This window comes from Stomoxys calcitrans, chromosome 3 (genome assembly GCF_963082655.1).
Source record: "Stomoxys calcitrans chromosome 3, idStoCalc2.1, whole genome shotgun sequence".
Taxonomy (NCBI): Eukaryota; Metazoa; Arthropoda; class Insecta; order Diptera; family Muscidae; genus Stomoxys; species Stomoxys calcitrans.
This window is the reverse complement of record NC_081554.1, coordinates 28,615,080-28,640,217: the sequence shown is the minus strand read 5'-3', so window position 1 is coordinate 28,640,217 and position 25,138 is coordinate 28,615,080. Positions and strand designations below refer to the sequence as shown.

The 25,138-nt window shown below is 35.0% G+C and overlaps 1 protein-coding gene across 5 annotated transcripts in view; it reads right to left on the bottom strand.

The window, feature by feature from the left end:
• Positions 1–206: 206 nt before the first annotated feature.
• The window catches only part of LOC106089478 (uncharacterized), a 239,719-nt gene continuing 214,787 nt past the window's right edge, over positions 207–25,138 (bottom strand). Inside the window, exons 1-3 of one of the 5 annotated variants that reach the window (XM_013254565.2) lie at positions 22,131–22,213; positions 21,770–21,812; positions 207–2,195 (exon numbers count right to left, since the gene is read on the bottom strand). In XM_013254565.2, coding sequence (XP_013110019.1) covers positions 1,389–2,195; positions 21,770–21,775 — 813 coding nt within the window. In that variant the 5' untranslated portion in view covers positions 21,776–21,812; positions 22,131–22,213 and the 3' untranslated portion in view covers positions 207–1,388. Of the gene's footprint in view, positions 2,196–21,513; positions 21,741–21,769; positions 21,813–21,935; positions 22,079–22,130; positions 22,448–25,138 lie in introns of those variants that run through there. The other 4 variants (XM_013254566.2, XM_059366074.1, XM_013254562.2 and 1 more) reach the window with 4 other exon arrangements.

The following is a 25,138-nucleotide window of genomic DNA, read 5'->3' as shown; positions in this document are numbered from 1 at the left end:
ATGCGTCTTGTATGAGCCCAAAACCCAAAATAAAGAGATCAGCCGATATGGCAGCTATACCCAAATACAGACAGTGTACAACACACTGCTACTACAACAACAACCGACAAATTGTAAAATTTTCCAATTTCATTGCGACTTCTGTATGACTTTAACTACTTACTCCATAGTTTCCAGTGCAATAAAAAATATTAACACTTGCAGAGTTTGGTTTAAGAAATATTAAATTTTATTATGATTTTATTTATTATTTCGATATAATAAATGTAATTCAGTAACTTAAACCTAAATGCTATTCAAAATTACATATATGATTTTGATATATTTCGATATCGTTCGGAAACTTCAAAGGGGTTTGCGAGAATATCCATCAATTGTATATACACTTAGCGAAAAAGGATAAAAAAAAAACAAAAACACAACAAATTATCTCATACATAAATCGTTATATGTATATCAGGATATATAATACGAATATGTATTCATATAAGATAATATATGTATTTCCTTAGTTAGTTCTTCTCTTTATTGTATGTATAATGTAATGTGACCATCGACGACTGACTTATGAAGTAAATTGACTTATATGCTTATTAAATACCATAGAAGATGATAAAATCTAACAACAAGGATTATTTGAGTCTGAATATTTGATTAAAGTTAGCTGTTACTGTGATTAAAGAACGGCCGACCCACTGACTGAGGAACCATAAACATAATATTTAAGTTAAATGTTTTATGGTAAGAAGATAGAACAAACTGTCTGAGTTTGTTCGTTCTTCATTTCATCGCTCTTAAGGTAAAATAGTTTATTTCATATAGAGATATTTTAAATGCTTATATAAGTGATTAAATGGCTTTTCATCATTGTTTGTTATTTGGGGGGTTTACTTGCGTTTCTTAAGGGTAAGAGTTATTCAATTAAAAAAAACTACATACTTGTGTTTGATTTCTCTCTTAAATTTCATTTAGATTTCTCTTACATCTAAGACTATAAATTTTTTAGTTAGTTTTTATTAATAAATGTTTTAATATTTTTCCATATCTAGAAAAACGTTCATTCTTAAATCTTAAAAAGAAAACCGACCATTAAAATTGCAACAAATATCTTCATTTGTTTTTGTTTTCATATATATTTGTATATATAATGTATGTGTATGTATGTATGTAAGTATATCACAGATAAATATTTTATTATATAAATTAAATTAAATAATTTATATATAAATATTAGAATTATATCCATATGGATTTCTTGTTTTTCTCCCCAAAGCCTTCATCTAAGAAGACTGTGTTCATGTTCTTACTTTGCTTTGCACTGTCTGACATCGAGGAAGCCATGTAGTGTGAACTACTTTCTTACCCCTTCCCTTGGCCTTGGCTTACATCTAATGTTGGGTCATGGGTGCAAATGCCTGCATACTGTAATAACGATCGGTATCATCTTTTGTCACACTGGTCACATGATGAAATTGACATGGATTCGATATTTGGGCCTTTGGAGGCAAGGGAGCGTGTTTTATGCGTTTCTGTTTTTGCTTCTTGCGTCCCGGCATGGAGACTCCTATGTTTTCTGGATCACTTATCAAACGTTCCATATGTTGCCACAATTCTCTAGCAGCCTCTGACGAATCAAAGCTGAAACCTATCATCTGTTGATGATTGCTGGACAAGCACATGGTATGAAACGAGGGACCAGCCACTCGATAATTGGAAAGATTATCTATGCGATCAGACCATAGGGCAAAACAGGAGCCTCTTTCGGCCAACACCAAGGTGACACGTGGTATAGATCTGGCCCGGGCACTGCCTTTGTCATACAAAATCACCGGAATGCCAGTGAAAATCAAATGCCAATCGTTGTCTTTGCCAGAGCCCTCGTAGAGATTAGCCAAAGCCGAGCTGACAAAAATCTCGGTGCCCAATCCTCCAAAGAAACTCTCTACCTGACCACGTTCATAATCGGAGAGTATATTGTTGCTGGCTGTATCGGTGCTAATGGTATCGGTATCGCCTTCTGAGTACAAAGAGTTAACACCAGCACTCACCACACCACCACTTTGCGAGCCATGAGACCATTCTGAGTTCATTATAATTTCGTTGTTTTCCGAAGAATTGGTTCCCTCTGAAGATTCGGAGGGAGGAGCCGATTCGCTCATGGAACCTAAACGGCGACGTGTATTCATGTAGGACATCTGAAATGAGAGAAACAAAAGGAAAGGGAATTAGAGAACAGAGTTTTAAATATATAGGATGAGAATAAACAGTACAAAATATCCAAATTGAATTTCATTTTCAGTACCTTTAAAGTATACTTCCCCTAATGAAAAGGTAGTTATAGCATCCTTTCTTTAAGAAGGGGTAATTTTCTTTCTTTGGGAAAAAGGGTAGTTGTTGTACTCTTTTATGAAGGTAGTTTCCGTAGTGTAATGCTGGTGCTCTTTTTATCAAAATGAGTAGTTTTAGTACCGTTTCTATGGGAAGACGATAGTTTTACGACCCTTTCTATGGGAAAAGTGTAGTTTTAGTACACTTTCGATGGGGAAAGGGTAGTTGTAGTACACTTTCTATGCGGAAAGGGTAGTTTTAGTACACTTTCAATGGAGAAAGGGTAATTTCAGTACACTTTCTATGGGGAAAGGGTAGTTTTAGTACACTTTCTATGGGAAAAGGGTGGTTTTAGTACACTTTGTATAGGAAAAGGGTAATTTTAGTATACCTTCTATGGGGAAAGGGTAGTTTAAGTACACTTTCTATGGGGAAAGGGTAGTTTTAGTACACTTTCTATGGGGCAAGGGTAGTTTTAGTACACTTTCTATGGGGAAAAGGTAGTTTTAGTACACTTTCTATGGGGCAAGGGTAGTTTTAGTACACTTTATATGGGCAAAGGGTAGTTTTAGTACACTTTCTATGGAGAAAATGTAGTTTAAGTACACTTTCTATGGGGAAAGGGTAGTTTTAGTACACTTTCTATGGGACAAGGGTAGTTTTAGTACACATTCTATAGGGAAAAGGTAGTTTTAGTACACTTTCTATGGGGCAAGGGTAGTTTTAGTACACTTTCTATGAAGAAAGGGTAATTTTAGTACACTTTCTATGGGGAAAGGGTAGTTTTAAGACCCTTTCTATAGGGAAAGCGTAGTTTTAGTACACTTTCTATGGGAAAGGGTAATTTTAGTACACTTTCTGTAGAAAAAAAGTACTTTAAGTACGCCTTCTATAGGAAAACGACAACATTCGTATTCTTTACACAGTAAAAGGATAGTTTTAGAACACTTTTCTACGAAAAGGGTAGTATTAGAAGTTTAGTAAGATAGTTTTAGTACTCTCTTCGGCAAAAAAAAAATATTTTCATTAACATTGTCTCAAGGAAAAAATGTTTTAGTAGCCTTTCAATAGAAAGAAATTTTTGTACCCTTTTAATGGGGAAAGGGTAGTTTTAGTATCCTCTTCTTAGGCAAAGGGTAATTTTAGTACCCTTTTCTTAGGGAAAGAATAGGTTCAATAAACTTTTCTTATTGAAAGAGTAGTTTTAGTGCCTGTCTCTTGGGGATATGGTACATTTAGTACCATTTTCTTACGAAAAGGGAAGATAGTTACCCATTTCTTAGAGAATGTAGTTTTAGCACGCTTTTCTTAGGAAAGGTAGTTTTAGTACCCTTGCCTTAGGAAGATAATAGTTTTTGTACCCATGTCTTGGGGAGAGGGTAGTTTTGGTACCCTTTTTTAGGGAAGGGGTACTTGATTACTCCTGGCTCAGGAAAAGGGTAGTTTAAGTACCCCTTTCAGAGGGCAAGGGTAGTTTTAGAACATTTTTCTTAGGAAAAGTGTAGTTTTATTACTTTTTTCTTAGGGAAAGAGTAGTCTATGGGTAAAGGGTAGTTTTAGTACCCTTTTTTTTAAGGAAAGGGTACCCTATTCTTAGGGAAAGAGATTTGCATTCTTAGGGAAAGGGGTTATCTTTTCTTAGGGAAAGCGGTTACCTGTTCTTAGGGATAGGGTTTTACTTTTGTTAGGGGAAGGGGTTCCCATTTCTTAGGGAAAGGGGTTCCCTTTTCTTAGGAAAAGATACCCCTTCTGCTAGGAAAATTACCCTTTTTTCAGGGAAAAGTACCATTTCCTCTATTCCTCTATTTAGAAGTAATGGAAAAACTTCTCCTCAAAAAAAGTCGCGGTGCAATACGCGGTTCAAACTAGACTAAAAAAAGTAGGAGCTTAAATGTGAATCAGACAGCACTCATTGATATATGAGAAGTTTGCCCCTATTCCTTAATGGGATGGTTATGAGCAAATTTGGATTCCTTGGGAAAAAGGTAGTTTAAATACTCTTTCTCTGGAAAAAATGTATTTTTAGCACTCTTTCTTTAACTTTGGTGTTTCTTTGCGATTTTTTTTACCACAGCTTTCCCTTGCGCTGAGCCCATGACCTACTTACTATTATTTCGAGAAATTTTCCAGTAATCAATAGATAAAAATCATTCTATTATTGTCTCAATGGCCAATCTCCTAATGACCATAGCCAAACAACCCTATGGCCCAAAGGAAAACTCAAATGTCTATCAGTTGTTTTCCCCCAATGTCACAATAATGCTAAAAATAAAAGACAATTTATATGGCATGCTAACAAAAAATGCATTAGACCAAGACTGGCTGGCAGAAATACACAATTCAAGCAACGAAATACAATAATTGTGTGACATATGAAAAATGCCCCCTCAGCCTTCTTCCCTTCCACCCGCATATAACCATCAACAATATCCTTGAACACATTGTTGCGATTTGACTGGTGCCTGTCGTTGGGTGGGTAATGATGGAGTTACTTAATGGGTAATGGGGCTGAATGGCCCTGAGGAGGAAACCATAACGATAACGACTGGTTGTGTCGATAAATAAAATAAATATCAATACCGTTGTCGGTCATATTCCATGGCTCATGGAAAATATCGTGAAGCATATTTAACTGTCTATGTAGAACATTAACAGTAACCAACGAATTGATGTTGTAATGTTGTCCTCGTATTCGAACTTGTACTTATTGTTGTCATCAACAGTAGCATAAACTTGGCAAAAAGATAAGAAAACGAGCGGCACCAATTTCTGGAAATCTCAAAGGAATTCTACCAAGACAGCGAATGGCATAAAAACAGGCCACAACATGAGAGTTAAGTGTCAACAACATTTCACCCACACCTTCAGCGTTTGGCAGATGCCAAACGAAGAATTTTTCTATTTTGTTTGCCGTGGGCCATAGAAAATTCTGGGAATTAGACAATGACAGGATTCTAATGGACATATACATAAACAACTTTAAGATTCTCTTAGTAACGACAAGTAAATGTCTACGATTTGTTAGTAAGATTTGATAGACTTGAAAAACTAAAAGAATTCCTAAAGAACACTTTGGAGCCACTAACATTGAAATCAATCATCCAATGTATTTAAGTTCCCTTTTTTCATATTTATAAAATAAAACGGAACAAATAGGACAAAACTGTTAAAAGAAATTCTAAGAGATAAAAAACTAAATTTCATCTGAAAACTCAGAAAAAAATATTTAATATGGCCGATGTGTTATTCTAACCATATGACGAAACGCGTCCCATATTCGTTGGTGTGTGTGGTGAAAACTGGCTTTCCTTCTCTATTATAAAAAAAAAATCTGCGATCATTGAGCTCGTCTCAAAAAAGAGACAAACGAAAATTGAAATAAAATGATCTTCACCCTAACAGGCAAAAAAAAACTTCAAAATGAAAATTCGGCAGAGTCCGGCTGGGATTCGAACCTGGGCACACGGAGCAACAGCTACAGGCGTTACTGTAGTCTAGCGTTCGAAGCCATCAATGTGATTTCCAAAAGATGCACAGAATCATGTGTAAGCCATGGGTGTAGTGTAAATGTGTAGACAAAAAATCTGCCATTACAGACTGCTGGAAGACAGGGTTGTCGAGCGTGGGTAATTTGGTATTTATATCATAGAGGCGTTTTCGCAATAAGTACGATATATGTGCAATATAGCAACGTACGGCCCTTGAAGCCTTCACACCTAATATGGCCGATGAGTTATTTTAACCAAATGACGAAATGCGTCCTATGTGGTATGCATGGTTCGCAGAGATGGTCTGTATGTTGTTTCTTAGGGTTTCGACTGTCAAAAAGTTGTAAACGTCGAAAACGGCATATAGTTGCTTAAAACCTATTAAGAATAGTTAACGTGGTAAACCTCTAAAATGCTCCGCTAATTGTTTTGTTTCGACATCTTATTGTTTTGAATGAGTTGTAGTTGCTTGGGCGACTTTATAAATTTTTCAAAATTTTAAATAAAAAAAAAATTAAATAAAAAAGTTTTTTATTTTAAATCTGTTTATTATCACAACTCCGACATTCGGAGCAGTTAAAAATATTTGCCAATGCCGCCAGCATGTGTTAATGAAGCAGAATAACAGTTAAAAAATGATTTTGGTGTTCTCACCAGGATTGAAACTCGGACGTTTTTTGGAATACGTTCTAACCTATGCACCAGAGTTCATAAATTACCAAAAGTTTAAATAATTGTAAGGTATCCTATTTGTTTTTCAACTCTGTCAAAAACTATTTTTTTGGCTAGGTTAATGACGTTTTTGAAGTATGTATTGTACGAACTTCCGAAAGCCCATTTTATTTAAGTTATTTAATTTTATACCAATTTATATCCTTTCATTTCAATTCATTTCATTAATTTCATTTATTTCATTTCATTCATTAGATTCATCTCATTCATTACATTCATTTCATTTCATTCATTTCTTTCATTTCATTTCATTCATTTCAATTCATTTCATTCATTTCATTCATTTCATTCATTCCATTCATGTCATTCATTTCATTCATTTCATTCATTCATTTCATTCATTTCATTCATTTCATTCATTTCATTCATTTCATTCATTTCATTCATTTCATTCATTTCATTCATTTCATTCATTTCATTCATTTCATTCATTCATTTCATTCATTTCATTCATTTCATTCATTTCATTCATTTCATTCATTTCATTCATTTCATTCATTTCATTCATTTCATTCATTTCATTCATTTCATTTCATTTCATTCATTTCATTCATTTCATTCATTTCATTCATTTCATTCATTTCATTCATTTCATTCATTTCATTCATTTCATTCATTTCATTCATTTCATTCATTTCATTCATTTCATTCATTTCATTCATTTCATTCATTTCATTCATTTCATTCATTTCATTCATTTCATTCATTTCATTCATTTCATTCATTTCATTCATTTCATTCATTTCATTCATTTCATTCATTTTATTCATTTCATTCATTTCATTCATTTCATTCATTTCATTCATTTCATTCATTTCATTCATTTCATTCATTTCATTCATTTCATTCATTTCATTCATTTCATTCATTTCATTCATTTCATTCATTTCATTCATTTCATTCATTTCATTCATTTCATTCATTTCATTCATTTCATTCATTTCTTTTATTTCATTTATTTCATTCATTTCATTAATTTCATTCACTTCATTCATTTCATTCATTTCATTCATTTCATTCATTTCATTCATTTCATTCATTTCATTCATTTCATTCATTTCATTCATTTCATTCATTTCATTCATTTCATTCATTTCATTCATTTCATTCATTTCATTCATTTCATTCATTTCATTCATTTCATTCATTTCATTCATTCCATTCATTACATTCATTATATTTTTTTTCATTCAATTCATTCATTTCAATTCATTCCATTTATTTCATTCATTTCGTTCATTTCATTCACTTCATTCATTCCATTCATTAATTCCATTCATTTCGTTCATTTCATTCACTTCATTCATTTCATCCCATTCATTAATTCCATTCACTTTATTCATTTCTTTCTTTTCATTAATTAATTTCAATCATTTCATTAATTTCATTCATTTCATTCTTTTCATTCATTCCATTCATTTCATTTCACTTCATTCCATTCCATTCCAATCCATTACAATTCATTTTATTTAATTTTAAATTTATTTTATTTTATTTTTGTATTTTATGCTTACTTGGTTTTATTTTAATTGTTTGTTATTTCTTTATTTGTTATTTTGTTTTTATTATTATTTAGCTTTCATTTTTTTTCTGTGTAGTTGCCAAATAACCCAAATTTCTTGCTTCAGACAAGCACAGGAAACGGAAATGTTACTTACTTGTCAATGTGGCGGTTTTGAAGTATTAGACAAGATACCCTAGGATGCTATGTCTGGTTTCTCCCATTTAGTTGAATATTATTTTGGTAGTTAAGTTACTGTACGGTCTCAATGCAACAACCAGGCCAAAAGCATTAAGAAAAATTGTTTATGCCTTTGGCCTATTTTAAATGGCAGACTAGGAATTCGAGTATGTCAACTAAAGAGTAGTGTGGGGAAGTTTGTGGTTATTTTATTCTTGACTGAGTAAGTTCATAGAACTGCTTCAGTATACGAGGTTCTTATGAACCTTATGAACACACTCATACATACATATATGAATAACTATTGGTTGTATATGAGTTGTATCCCTTCAACTCCCAAATGTCTCATATGTATGTCCTTTGGCCTTTATCTTTGCTGAGTCCTCATAAACAGTTTACTGCTTAAATACAAAACAAGAAAAAAACTTTAACTTTACTTTTATGTTGCTATAACTCTAAGTACCTTGAAATCAGCCTCAGGAATTATGCATTAAGACCCAGAAAAGCTGAATTTTAGATCATCATTCATTAAGTTTGGAATTAGTTTTGATTATACAAACATAGCCTTGTTATGAATAAAAGAATTGCTGTTAATGTTAACAACAGAAATTCTGTCATATGATTTGCACAATATTGTAAGGAGCTTACTACGAGATTAAATTTGTTAGGATAAGTTAGGCTAACCAATGGACGAGTTACATCTGGTAATCCTTGTCACCACAGTCAGATGACTATTCTTCACTGCTGTTATAATGCCATATGATGTGATTGAGATGTATACTAATTACTAGATGGCGATGAGAAGCCTGTTTTGCTTTTGAAAAGCAGTTGATAATGATTTCTATTTTCTGAGTATTCTTCGCATTAAATATTCTTGTTTTGAGTTCTGAAAGTATATTTATGTATTTTCAGTTGGAATTAAATGGTAAACAGTAATTGTATAGGTTTTTAGTTTCATACGATCTGCTCAATTTAACTTTTATAAATAGGCATAAAAATCGAATTTAGGAATTTTATTATTATAGAAAACATTTATTTGTTTATTATAATCATCGGGTATTCATGCACAATTTCATGCCAGACAATTACTTTGAAATTTAATTTCAGCCCCTGAGTGGCCCATTGAAATAATTTGGCTTGACTTAAATTTGTTCCGGAAAAAATTGAATATCAGTAAACGTTTGCTCCTCAAATTTTACTTTTCAATACATTACTCTTGTATTTCAAAGAACGCTAAGAGAAATGCAAACAAAACGTTGTATTTTGAAGCTACTTATAATGTTTGCCCTTTTAATGGGAAATGCCATAAGCTATGTGAGTAACAAATATATTTTACTATCATTTCCAAAAGCAAATGAAACTCAACATTTCATTGTAGCGATCATTCATTATTGAGGTCGATAGTATTAGCTATGAAATCGATGAAAATATTATCAAAAATTTCCACCTGCAATTATTTCGCTCTGGAAATCATAACAAAATTAATGGCTCATTTTGGTTTGCGAAAGATTTACCTGAACTCGAATTTCTATTATAGGCATACATGCGGAGAAATAATGGCCAGCAGCCAACTCTATTTAATTCAACAATAAATGCGTGTCAGATTACGAAAAATTCAGCAAGTAAAATGAATCCCATATATCGAGGAGCAGTGCAGGCTGTGAAGAAGTATATACCAGATCTGATTGCAAAATGCCCATTTAAACAGGTTTGCATGAATTCCAATTCTAAAAAAACTACAAAAATTTTTTATTTTCCTAAATTTATTTGCCTTAAGGATAAAATTCGCCATGTACAACAATTTTACTATGATGAAGAATTATTTCCGATATTCTTACCCAGGAATAATTTTACAGCAGAGTTTGGTATTATCTACTTGAAAAAATATATACTTAAAGTGACAACAGTAGGTCATGTTGAATATAAGTAACTCGGTATTCGTTACAAGGAGTTTAACCAAATACAAGAATTGTAAAAAAATAAACACTGCAACCACTGTCAGAAAATTTATAGTTAGTTGACCAAGAATATTTTAGTTATGCATTATTTTACATTGTTTTCGATAAAATAATAATTCGATTATATATATATATTAAATATGATTTACGATATAAATATCGATTGGATAATCGATAATAATTATCAAAAATAAATAAAATCGATGAGTATCCTTATTATGATTCAGATATTTTATACCAATCTATTGGTTTAAGTAGTCTAAATAAGGAATTCAACAAATATTTAGGCTGAAACCCATTATATTTCAAAGTATATGGATGTGTTTGAAATTTGCTTCACTAACTAATTAGTTTCACATAACGTTACAGATAGTTTAATAAGCAATGGTCATCTAAGTATTCAACAACTTTTCAGAGTTGTATATTGATTAAGAAGAAACTAGTTCAATGAAATGGCTCACAAACGACTACCAGTGGATGTGTTTCTCTCTCCTAGGTAAGAATTAAAGAAGATCATAATATAAACCCAGGATGGAATATATAGCCTACCTTCTTTTTCACCAACAGAATGTATAGAGAAGCAGGATGGATGGATTGAGCTCACAAATACCAATCCACTATTAATGAGTTATGAAATACAGTTTGTAGCATCAAAAAATAAGTAAAAGCGTGCTAAGTTCGGCCGAGACGAATCTTGAGAACCTATCACCATAGATGCTAAAAATTTATAGACAATAAATTTAGTTGAAGGACATCATTTTATTCTACATACCAATCTTCTGTCAAACCAGCAAAGATTAAAGCTTCTAGGAACCCAACAAGGATGATCGAGAGACCGGTTTACATGGGAGCTATATCAGGATATAGATTGATTTTGATCGTACATGGCAAAGTACAGTCAAAATGGGACAAAAATTGCGGCTTGTAAGGTCTTAAGAAGTCAAATCGGGAGATCGGTTTATATGGGAGCTATATCAGGTTATAGACCGATTTGGACCGTACTTCGCAAAGTTGTTGGAAGTCATTACGAAACATTACAAGGAAAATTTCAGCCAAATCGGACACAAATTGCGGCTGGTAAGGGCTCAAGAAGTCAAACCGGGAGATCGGTTAATATGGAAGCTATATCTAAGTCTGAACCGATTGGGCCAATTTGCAATTCCCAACGACCTACATCAATATAAAGTATCTGTACAAAATTTCAAGCGGCTAGCTTTACGCGTTCAATCTTGATCTCGATTTCGACAGATGGACGGACGGATATGGCTAGATCGACTCAGAATGTCGAGACGATCAGAATATATAAACTTGATGGGGTCTTAGACGAGTATTTCTAGGTGTTACAAATGCAATGAATAGATTAGTATACCCCCATCCAATGGTGGTGCGTGTAAAAATAAATCGAAAAAAAAAACATGTATTGGGTTGCCCAAAAAGTAATTGCGGATTTTTCATATAGTCGGCGTTGACAAACTTTTTCACAGCTTGTGACTCTGTAATTGCATTTTTTCTTCTATCAGTTATCAGCTGTTACTTTTAGCTTGCTTTAGAAAAAAAGTGTAAAAAAAGTATATTTGATAAAAGTTCATTCTAAGTTTTATTAAAAATGCATTTACTTTCTTTTAAAAATTCCGCAATTACTTTTTGGGCAACCCAATAAAAGCGTGCTAATTTCGACCGGGACTAATCTTGGGTACCCACCATCATAGATTCCGCTAAAAATTTACTCTTATTAACTGAGTTTGTATTTGAAGTATTGTGGCCTCATGAAGTCATATCGGGATATCGAAACTAAAGTACCGATTCCTTTATCGAAGTATTGACGGATTCGGCTAAAACTTGACATCAGGGATGTTTTTAGTCATAAGATAGGGTATTGGGCCAAGAAATCAAATCCGAGGATTGGTTTATATGGCGGCTATATCTGTTTATATTCAGATTATACCTGGTATGGATGTAGAAAGTTAAATCACAAGTTCGAAAGTTATATCGATTTGTTCCGAATTTCCGCCACATTAAATGAAAATTGTGGTTCCTAGGGGCTCAAGAAATCAAATCCGGGGATCGGTTTATATGGGGGCTATATCTGTTTATAGACTGATTCGGATCGTACTAGGCATGGATGTTGAAAGTTATAACACAAGTCTTTGTTCCAAATTTCAGCCAAATCGGAAGAGGCTTCTATAGGCTCAAGAAGTCAAATATGTGCATCGGTTTATATGGGAGCTATATTTGTTTATAGACCGAATCCGATCATACTTGGCACAGATGTTGCAAGTTATAACATAAGTCTTTGTTCCAAATTGGACGAATTGAAGCTTCTAAGGGATTAAGAAGTCAAATTCGGTGATGGGTTTATATGGGGCTATATCTGTTTATAGACCGATTCGGATGATACCTGGCATAGATGTTAGAAATCATAACACAAGTATTTGCTCCACATTTCAGCCAAATCGGATGATGTCAAATTCGGGGATTATTTTATATGGGTGCTATCTGTCATAACACAAGCCTTTCTTCCAATTTAAACTGAGGCTCGAAATATTCATATAAGGCCCCATAAAGTATATATTTATATATTTTTTTTTTTATCGTCATGGCCTTTTAAGTCGATCCAGTCATGTCTGTTCGTCCGTCTGTCGTAGGCACGCAAACTTCCCTAGAAGTAAAGCTAGACGCTTGAAATTTGGCACAAATACTTCTTTTTGGTGTAGGTCACCTGAGTTGTAAATGGGCCATATCGGTCCATGTTTTGATATAGCTGCTATATAAACCGATCTTGGGTCTTGACTTCTTGAGCCTCTAGAGTGCGCAATTCTTATCCGATTGGCATGAAATTTTGCACGACGTGTTTTGTTATGATATCCAACAACTGAGCCAAGTGTGGTCTAAATCGGTTCATAACCTGATATAGCTCTCATGTAAATAGATCTGGGGACTTGACTTCTTGAGCTTATAGAGGGCGCAATTCCTAACCGATTTGGCTGAAATTTTGCATGACGTATTTTATTCTTACTTTCAACAACTGTGTCAAATAAGTTTCAAATCGGTTCATAACCTGATATAGCTGGCTTATAAACCGATCTTGGGTCTTGACTTCTTGAGCCTCTAGAGGTCGCAATTATTATCCGATTTGCCTGAAATTTTGTACGACGAATCCTCTCATGGCCATTAACATACCTGTTCATTATGGTCTGAATCGGTCTATAGCCCGATACAGCTCCCATATAAATCGATCTCTCTATTTTACTTCTTGAGCCGCTTAAGGGCGCAATTCTTATTCGAATTGGCTGACATTTTACACAGGTCTCCAACATATAATTTAATTGTGGTCCGAATCGGACCATATCTTGATATCGCTCTAATTGCAAAGCAAATCTTTTCTTTTATTCTTTTTTTGTCTAAGAAGAGATGCCGGGAAAAGAACTCGCAAATGCGATCCATGGTGGAGGGTATATAAAATTCGGCACGGCCGAACTTAGCGCGCTTTTACTTGTCTTTTATTAGTTTATATGATTTAATTTATTACCCTACACAAATAAACTCTTGGCTGTGTCAATCTTTGAACTTTCCCGTTCACGACACATGAAATTGATTACAATCAAATTCAATTATTAAAATTTAATTAAATTACAAAACATATTCAAAAGTTCGAGGGCATCGAATGCCAAAGGAGATAATTTCCTCAAGGGAACAAAAAAAACGCTTCTAGAGATGATCATCAAATTAATAACAAAAAAAATTGCCAGCTTTTAATGGTGATAGATAAATGATGAATTTTTGAAATATGAATATCGAAAAGTCCAATAGAAGTGTAAGGCATACAAAATGAGCAGTTCTGAGAAAATTATTCATACAAATTCATGCAAATAAACAAATGCAAAATAATTAAAAATTTCTACGTATTTAGAAATTAACTCGTCTGATTTCTGGTACCTTAGTTATATAATCATCGCTTAGCTTTCTCATCATTGGCAGCTATTCAAACAACAATGTTTTTCAGTTATTTCCAAAGTATTCTCACAAACAAATAAAGTAAACATTTTAATTGAAATGAAAAAAAAAGAAAAATACAAGCTTTGCTTATCAATTTAATATATTTGTGCCTCTTAAATTTTTGTTTCCACACAATGACCTTGAACTTGAACCATGTTCACGGTTGATGACCATGAACATATGTTTTTATTTGTGCAACATTGATTGTTTTGTCTGTCTTTTCACTCCTCCTTGGGGTGTTGTATCGTGCCTTACTCAAACGAATGTCTTCCACTGCTAATGACTGTGGCAGCAATTTAAATTTTTTAGATTTTTTATACGTCTAAGTTTTCCACAAACAAGTTCAATTAAATGACAATTTTCGTAAGCTAGACACATTAAGTTCAGATTTTTATTGAAACAAATTTTTGCAAGTTTAATGGCCTTGAACTTTGAATTTTTGATCTCTTTGTTGAGAACATTTTATTACAATTTTTGTTTTTTGAGAATATTTCATAAAAAATTTGTCTTTAGAGAATTTTTTTTTTTTTTAATATTTGTCTTGCGGCAAGTTTTTTAAAGAACTGTGTGTTTATAAAAAGCTTTATTTTAAAAAAAATGTTGAAACTTTGTTTTTAGAGAAAATTTTATAAAAATTTGGTTTCAAAGAAAATTTTATGAATTTAAGAGAAAAAAAATTTTTTATAGGCGATTCCGAACGGCGTGCCGCAGTGCGACACCTCTTTGGAGAGAAGTTTTACATGGCACAGTACCCCACAAATGTTGGCAGCATTAGTAGGGGAAAAGCACCGCTGAAAATTTTTTATGATGATCTCGCCAGAATTCGAACCCATGCGTTCAGCGTCATAGGCGGACATGCTAACCTCTGCGCTACGGTGGCCTCCTTTGGAGACAGTTTAATAAAAGTTTTGTTTTTAGAGAAAATTTCATAAAATTTTGAACTAATCTCAAATACCTTTATTTAAACCCCTTATTCCAAAAGTCAGCAAATATGTCCGGTTTGGGGTATGGGCCCTTTAAACTACCAATATCGAGACCCACTCCTTTCAAGACCCAAATTGTCATGGTGAGCAAATACGTCCTATTTGGGAGTTGTTATGGGGGTGGGACGTCCCCTAGATAGTTGGTCCCGAATGTTTATATCAGATTCGTGGTCTACTCCCAAATACCTTCCATGTGGGCCCCATATTTCCATAGTCGGCTAACATTACCGGTTTGGGGGCTGTTTTTTTGGGGAATATGGCGGCCGTTAAGTAACTTGACCCTGTAAACATATATCAAATTCGTGTTCTACTTTAAAATATCCTTTGAGCCCCATATTGCAATAGTCAGCAAATACGTCCCATATGGGTGGTGTTATGGGAGTGAGGTGGTCTTATAGACACCTTTTCTCGAATACTGATATCAAATTCGTACTTTACTCCCAAAGACCTTTCATTTGAGCCCCATATTGCTATGGTCGCAAATATGTACTCGTTGGGGGTGTTTTTGGGAGGGGCGGCCCGTAAACACTTGGTCCCACATTGGGATATCAGATTCGTATTCTACATTCAAATACCTTTTATTTAAGCCTCATATTACCATGGTCATTAAATAAGTCCTGTTTGGGGGGTATTTTGGGGAAGGGGTGGACCCCCAGAAACTTGGCAACACACTTGGATATCAGATTCGTATTCTACTCGCAAATACCTTTTATTTGAGTCCCATATTGCCATGATTTGTAAATATGTCCGATTTTGGGGTGTTTTGCCGGTTGGGGTGGTTTGCCGGTTGGGGTGTTTTGCCGGTTGGGGTGGTCCCCAAACACTTGGTCCAAAAATTGGATATCAGATATGTTTTCTAACCCTAAATACCTTTCATTTGAGTCCCATATTGTCGTGATTCGTCTAAATAAATATTTGTTGGGTTTTTGGGGGAGGGGCGGCCCCCCTATGTACCCTATTCGAAATTTGGATACCAAATTATTATTTTTAGGTTACTATAAAAGAGCACACAAAATTTCGCTTAAATCGCATCGGCAATCACCGAGATCTGGCGTTTCTGAAAATAAAGGTAAGGAGGAAGGTCCGCCCCCCCTTCAGATATCAAAAAATTTTTTACCCTATTTTCACCACGGGATCATTATACAATATCAGTGAAAATTTCATGAAAACCGGTTTAGCCGTTTATGAGTCTATAAGGAACATACAAACAAACATACAAACAAACACAAATTGATTCTTTACATAAGATTAGTTTATCTAGCTTGCTTGAGGCACATTTCGTTTGATTTCGATCTTGTCGTGATTGGTTTACATATCCATATGGCGGGGTTTGGGCGGCTCCCGAGTCACCCGGCCCCAAAAATAGAAACCATGTTTTGTTTTTGGTAACTGCAAGAGTAAAAAACTAATTTCAAACGAATCTCATTACCAATCTCCAGAACCTGGTGTTTTAGAAAATTAGAAAATGAGAAGTGCTGTTTAGGGGCCAAATCGGACAGATGAGATGGGACCTCAGACATTTCGACTCAAATATGGATATCAAATTTGTGCTCCACTCCGAAATCCCTATATTTTGAACCGCAATGTTGCCATGGTCGGTAAACCAGCACTTTGCCCAGAAAATAGTGCTTGTTGCCCGTTGTTTTGAGCTCAGTATTAAGTTCAGTTTAGGGCGTGCTTTAGAGCGCACCCCCAAAAACCTGGCTCCCAAATTGGATATCAAATTCGTTTTCTACTCTCAAATGCCTTTCATTTGAAGTATTTTCAGGAGGAAAAGTGTCACCTAGACTTGAATGAAAATTTTTACGTCATTATCGTAATCTACTACCAAATACCTTTCATTTGAGTCCCATATTGTCATGGTTGTCTAATATGCGGGTATTTGGGGGTGAGGGGACTTCCCATTACTTGGACCTAATTTTGTATGCCATATTTGTAATCTACAGCCGAATACTTTTCGCTCGAGTCCCACATTGACATGAACATCCAATATGTCTGTTTGGGGGGTTTTTTGGGGTTGAAGCGGACCGATGGGTACTTAGACTCCTATTTTAAAACCATATTCATATTCTACTCTCCAATACCTTTCATTTGATACCCAAATTGAGCCTCTAGAGGGCGCAATTCTCGTTCGATTTGATTGAAATTTTGTACGTGGTGTTTTGGTATCACTTCCAATAACTGTGCTAAGTATGGTTCAAATCGGTCCATGTTTTGAAATAGCTGCCATATAAACCGATCTTGGGTCTTGACTTCTTGAGCCTCTAGAGGGCGCAATTCTCGTCCGATTTAACTGAAATTTTGCACGTAGTGTTTTGTTATCACTTTCAACAACTGTATTAAGTATGATTCAAATCAGTTCATAATCTGGTATAGCTGTCATATAAACCGATCTTGGATCTTGACTTCTTGAGCCTATAGAGGGCGCAATTCTCATCCGATTTGGCTGAAATTTCGCATTAGGTGTTTTGTTATGACTTCCAATAACTGTGCTAAGAATGGCGCAAATCGGTAAATAACCTGATATAGCTGCCATATAAACCGATCTGGGTCTTGACTTCTTGAGCATCTAAAGGGCGCAATTCTCATTCGATTTGGCTGAAATTTTGTACAAGGGTTTCTCTCATGACCTTCAACATACATGCCTAATATGGTCTGAATCGATTAACAGCTTGATGCAGTCCCCATATAAACCTTTCTCCCGATTTTGCTTCTTGAGCCCCTACAAGGCGCAGTTCTTGTCCGAATGAACCGAAATATTACACAGTAACTTCTACAATGTCCAGCATTCAGTTATGGTCCGAATCGGACTATAACTTGATATAGCTCGAATAGCATAACAGGTCTTATTCAATATCCTGTGTTTGCCTAAAAAGAGATACTGCGCATAGAACTCGAATGCGATCCATGGTGGAGGGCATATAAGATTTGGCTCGGCCGAACTTAGCACGCTCTTACTTGTTTGATTTAAGGTGGTGTTTTGGCATTAGAGGGAGGGTGCGCCCCCCTTCCCAGACCAATCTTCAGCCGTTTTTGAGTCTATACAGAACAAACAAACAACCGACAAACGAAAAAAACACAAATTGATTTTTGTGTAAAAGATTTCAAAATAATGCTGACTTAAAGAATTTTTTTACAAATTTTGAATTTAGAGACAATTTTTCAAAAATTTTGCCTTTAAAAATAAATATTTAAAAATTTGTTTTTAAAGAACATTTCTTTGTCTTTAGAGACATTTTTTATAAAAATGTAATGCTTAAAGAAATTTTACAAACATTTAGTCTACAGAAAATGTCATAAAAAATTTGACTTTAAACAAAATTTCTTAAAAAAATATCATAGAAATATTTTCTTTACACAAAATTTTATATTGGGTTGCCCAAAAAGTTATTGCGGATTTTTCATATAGTCGGCGATGACAAATTTTTTCACAGCTTGTGACTCGGTAATTGCATTCTTTCTTCTGTCAGTTATCAGCTGTGACTTTTAGCTAGCTTTAGAAAAAAAGTGTAAAAAATGTATATTTGATTAAAGTTCATTCTAAGTTTTATTAAAAATGCATTTACTTTCTTTTAAAAAATTCGCAATTACTTTTTGGGCAACCAGAAACTTTGTCTTTAGGGTAAATAATCCCGAAAAATCATTTTGCAATTTTTTTATATCAATAAAAATTTAAAAAAAAAAAAAAACATTTTTCTTGTTTTTAAATACACCTGTTAATTAACTCGTAAATATTATATCATGATTAACACCACAAAATAGAGTTGCGCTGCCTTCAAAAGCAGTAATGCCAAAACTTTCTTTTGTTGAAAACAAAATAGGCGCACTAACCTTCCACCCTCCCCTCACTTTAACGAAATCGAAACCAAGTCAAGACACGTTTTAAGAAAAAAGTGAATTAAAGACTATAAAATACAAAAGTAATAAACATGCAATGGCTTTGGTTTTACCATCACTTCGAACAGATGCCAAAACTGGAGCCATTATGGCAAATAATAATCCACTTGAAATTGGAGTGTGTCTGTCAGGTTTGACAGGCATGCATACCATTTTGTGAGGAGGCCCAGTCCATGGTGGTGATGGTGTTAAACCATATTTGGTCCATGGATACCTCAAAGAGGAATGTTGTTGGTGTTGCTGGCAACCCATAAACACAATTTCAAATCAAATTGTTTTACAATGTGAAAATTGTAACAATAGAAAGAAAAAAAATTCAACATAATAAGACCAAAAATAGTCATACAAAAACTTTCATTTTCAATTGTTTTTGAGGAAAGCAAAGAAAAAAAAAAACAAAATATGTGTCTTGTGCACACAAAATAGTAGGAGTTGTGGCCCGTCAAGCGTTAAAAACCTATGAATAATTTATTTGCTGTTTATCTTTTAGACAAATAACAATAACAATGCCTCCAATAACCACAACGACAACAACAACAACAACACCTAAAGAAAAACACATTCTATGTGTAATTATTTATTCATAGCAATGACTGACTTTGGGACCATGTTAGCCGGCGTTATTTGCTTTGGTTTTTTTTTGGTATTAAAGCAAGGTCAGCTATTTGCTTTATTTTCGTTTTTAACGCCTTACCAATATCAACTACATGGACTTCTTCGTGGTGGGAATTGGAAAGAAGTAGACAATCAATTGCATGAAATTAACGTTTAATTTTTTGCTAAAGCCCATTAAAAACAATTCAATGGACGACTTTTTGGCAATTGTCTTATGCATAATGAAGAAGAGCTAGACAGCAAGTAGGTAAAGAACGTGACGTAAATATGTGTATGGGGTATTCCACGGTAAATCAAAATATTAGAGAACAAGTAAAAAATGAGTTGAGTTTGGCCAGGCCGAAACTTCGGAAGCCAACCAACAGGGATTTTAAAGGGTGATTTTTTTGAGGTTAGGATTTTCATGCATTAGTATTTGACAGATCACGTGGGATTTCAGACATGGTGTCAAAGAGAAAGATGCTCAGTATGCTTTGACATTTCATCATGAATAGACTTACTAACGAGCAACGCTTGCAAATCATTGAATTTTATTACCAAAATCAGTGTTCGGTTCGAAATGTGTTCAAATTTTGACAAATTTTGTTCAGCGATGAGGCTCATTTCTGGTTGAATGGCTACGTAAATAAGCAAAATTGCCGCATTTGGAGTGAAGAGCAACCAGAAGCCGTTCAAGAACTGCCCATGCATCCCGAAAAATGCACTGTTTGGTGTGGTTTGTACGCTGGTGGAATAATTGGACCGTATTTTTTCAAAGATGCTGTTGGACGCAACGTTACGGTGAATGAACACATTTCGAACCGAACACTGATTTTGGTAATAAAATTCAATGATTTGCAAGCGTTGCTCGTTAGTAAGTCTATTCATGATGAAATGTCAAAGCATACTGAGCATCTTTCTCTTTGACACCATGTCTGAAATCCCACGTGATCTGTCAAATACTAATGCATGAAAATCCTAACCTCAAAAAAAATCACCCTTTACTAACAATTTACAAAAAAAAAAAAAAATAAGTAAAAGCGTGCTAAGTTCGGCCGGGCCGAATCTTCTATATCCGAGATCGATTTATATGGGAGCTGTATGATATCCAAATGTAGGACCATGTATTTAGAGCATCACCCCTTGCCCAAAACACCCACCAAAGGGTAAAAATTATTCGACCATGCCAATATGTAGCTCATATGAAAGGTATATGAGATTATAAAGCGAATTTGAAAACCTATTTCGAGGCCATGTGTTTGGGGGACGCCTCATCGTGCAAACTCCTCTTAAACCAATGGCAATATGGGGTTTAAATAAATGCTATTTGAGAGAAGAGCACGATGCTGACATTTTTCACGGCCAATAGTCTGGGGGACCACCTCACCCCCGAAAACACCCCTAAAAGTCAGATATCATGAGAATATCGTGCTGAAATAAAGTATTTTAGGAATGGAGTTCACCTTACATCCAAACTTAAAATCGTAGACCCATAAAGATCATATGAGGTTCAGATAAAGGCACATGTATTGTATTGTCGAAATTAAATATTCCAAGGAAAATTTTGTTCCATATAAAGTAAAAGAAGGCGCAGCGGAGCGGGCCCGGGTTATTTTTAATAATATAAAATTTTAATAAAATCTTGATTGAATGTTTTTTGTTGGTCGTGAACCTTGAGTTAAACCTTAGCCCAATCATGAACTACAGTTTGATGCGTTTCATTGCCCATCGAAATTGAAAGGGGTTTAATTTTATCATTTGAATCTCTCTTAAGCTTAGTCCATAATACTGCACAACCGAACATTCTATATTACCACATATCAGTATGTACAAGAAAAAGGATTTTTTAAACTCACCGCTGACATTAGGGGAGTGTTGAAGACAAATAAATCAAAGATGATTCACCAAATTCGTTAAATTCAAATATTCGATTTTTATTACACCTTGCCTTAGTTTCCTATATTCCGAAATACCAACCACCACATTGCAGGTGGGTGCTTCAGCAATCAATTTCAGTGTTAATTCATTTATTGATTAAATTTTATTTAATTTTCCATTGGGTACATCCCCCTCCACAAGTGGTTACATACAACTTAGTCACCACATACTATCTTCCATCCGTGTATATGATATGATCAGCAAACCGCACAAAGACCTTAGAAATAGATTCGAGTGAGACTCTGGCTTTTAAGATTCAATCTTAATTACTACCGCTGATGATTAAAGAGCAATTACTTAATTTATTTGATGCTATTTAATTTTTTTTTATTTAACTCACTTCAAAGAAACATCATACAATGTTTACACACATTAAAAAAAAAACACTAAAATTTAAAACGTATTTTTTTCAATTAACAGATCATGGGAAGTTTTTTAATTAAAGTGATTTTTTTCTTCCTTTTGACTTTTCAGGTATTTTGTATTCTTTTTTTTCTAATTTTTTTTAACTTGTTTTGTTTTTGTCAAAACTCACTTTAAATATGGTAATTCAATTATGCACCGAAACTTAATTTGGCCAATGCGAAAAAAACCTTTACTATGTTTATGGCTAGCAAGTGAATGTCAACATGCCGAATGAAAATTCAAATTTAAAAACAAATTCCAACGGACATGAAAACAAATTACGCCGCAATAACGCGTTTTTTGTCGAAATGATTCATTCACTCTCTTTCACTGTGTCGCTGTACTAATCCGACTGTGGCTGTAGCACCGCCTGTGTACGCGTTCAAACTGCAACGAGCGTCAAGAACATACTGACTGATGAATGTCTGAGGAGCAAACGCGCGCACAAAACCGCTGTCAACAAGAACTCCCTCCAATGTGAAATTCTCCCCACCACACTCGAAAAAAATTGAATTTTTATTTGAGCTACATGAGCAACAACAACCAAAGCACATCACAACGTAACGCACCGCACCGTACCCCACCAAACAGGGAAGATGAATGAACAAACAAACGCTCAAACTCACTGTCGCTCGGTTTGACAGACTGACTGACACTAATTGTTTCTGATAGTTTTAGTCATTTGCCTCCAAAATCACGCACACATATCCAGACACACACACACACTCACACGCATTACAGCTGTTAGCTGGAATCATAATTGAATGAGCCATCAACACAATGGGACGAAACTACCTTAAATACCAAGGAAATTTTGCTTCACTTGCTAGTAGTAGGTAAAAAGGTTTACCTCAGCCTAGGTAAAAATGGAAATAATATTCCTATCAACCCTTTTTAAAAATCAGCATGATATCAATAACTCAACATTGCGGATTTGCTTAGACAATCGTTCTGCTTTTAGAAACCCCCTGTGGAGATTCTCTTCGGTTGGTCTTAGCTAATGGATATACAAGAACTGCATTTTAATTAGCCTGCATTTGCAAAATAGGACTTCAACAAAAAATTTATTCTTATTATAAAGGACAGAGGCCACCGTAGTGCAGACGTTAGCATGTACACCTATGCCGTAAATTTTTGAGTCGATCTAGCCATGGCCGTCCGTTCGTCTGTAGAAGCACACTAACGAACGAATAAAGCTGAAGCTAAAAACTTTACACAAAAAGTTGAGATTGATATAGTGTTCTTAATCTCTTTGACCCTCTAGAGGGCGTAATTCTTATCCGATTTGGATGAAATTCCTATGCATTTTTATACCCTCCACCATAGGATGGGGGTGTACTACTAATTTCGTCATTCCATTGGTAACACATCGAAATATTGATCTGGGACCCAACAAAGTATATATATATCATTGATCGCCTTGACATTCTTAGTCGATTTAGACAGGTCCGTCCGTATGTCTGTCTGTCGAAAGCGCTAACTTTCGAAGGAGTAAAGCTAGGTGCTTGAAATTTTCCATAACTACTTCTTATAAGAGCAGGTCAGTCGGGATTGTTAATGGGCCAAATCGGTCCATGTTTTGGTATAGCTGCCATATAAACCGATGTCGGATTTTAACTTCTTGAGCCTCTAGAGGGCTCAAAGTATGGTCCAAATCGGTTCAAAACCTGATATAGCTCCAATATGAAACGATTTTGGATCTTGGTTTCTTGAGCCTTTAGAGGGCGCAATTATTATTCGATTTGTCTAAAATTCTGCATGCGGTGTTTTGGTTTGCCCAACTGCGCCAAGTATCGTTCAAATCGGTTCAAAACCTGATATAGCTCCAATATGAAACGATTTCGGATTTTGGTTTCTTGAGCCTTTAGAGGGCGCAATTATTATTCGATTTGTCTAACATTTTGCAAGTGGTGTTTTGGTTTGCCCATCAACAACAGTACCAAGTGTGGTCTAAATCGGTTCATGATCAGATATAGCTCCCATATAAATCGATCTCGGATCTTGACTTCTTGTGCTGCTAGAGGGCGCAAGTATTATTCGATTTGTCTAAAATTTTGCATTCGGTGTTTTGGTTTGCCCAACTGCGCCAAGTATCGTTGAAATCGGTTCATAACCTGATATAGCTCCAATATGAAACGATTTCGGTTTTTGGTTTCTTGAGCCTTTAGAGGGCGCAATTATTATTCGATTTGACTGAAATTTTGCATGAAATACTTTGGTTATACCATCAACAACAGTACCAAGTGTGGTCTAAATCGGTTCATGACCTGATATAGCTCCCATATAAATCGATCTCGGATCTTGATTTCTTGAGCCTCTAGATGGCGCAGTTATTATCTGATTTGCCTGAAATGTTGCACCAAGTGTTTTATTTAGACCATCTACAACTGTGCTAAGTATGGTCCAAATCGGCTCATAACCTGATATAGCTCACATATTAATCGATCTCGGATCTTGATTTCTTGAGCCTCTGGAGGGCGAAATTATTATCCGATTATTCTGAAATTTTGCGCCAAGTTTCGTTCAAATTGGTTCATAACCTGATATAGCTTCCATATAATCCGATCATGGATCATGGCTTCGTGAGACAATAGAGGGCCTTTTTTATTTGAGTTCATGGTCGGTTTGGAGGAGTTTTGTTCTTGGGACGGTCCCTTAGGCATTTCGCCCCTAGGTTAGATTAGGTTAAAATGGCAGAAAAAAAAGGAACAGAAGAATTAAGTTGCCTTATAGTTCTGCTGCTGAACCATCCAGATCGATTTAAAAATCCCAACAACTTGCGAATTTTCATATCAGCTAAATCAGACAAGTTCTCAAAGAAATGAGAACCTTAAGTGGAACTCCTTCTGACTGGCAGACAAGTTCCCAAAGAAAGGAGAACCTAAAGTGGAACTCCTTCTGACTGTTAGTGCGGGACACACAGATGGTGTTCTATAGCCATTTCTTCTTCGACGTCCTCACAGCAAAAGTCGTTGCTGGCAACCTTCAGTCTGTCAGCATGTTTTTCGATTAGACAGTGACCTGTCATGACGGACACAATGACTGAGACGTCTATTCTACCCATTGACTGCAAGCGGTAGACCTTTTCAAGTCTATATTAGGCCACATGGTTTTGGAATGCTCACAGCCCCTACTTTG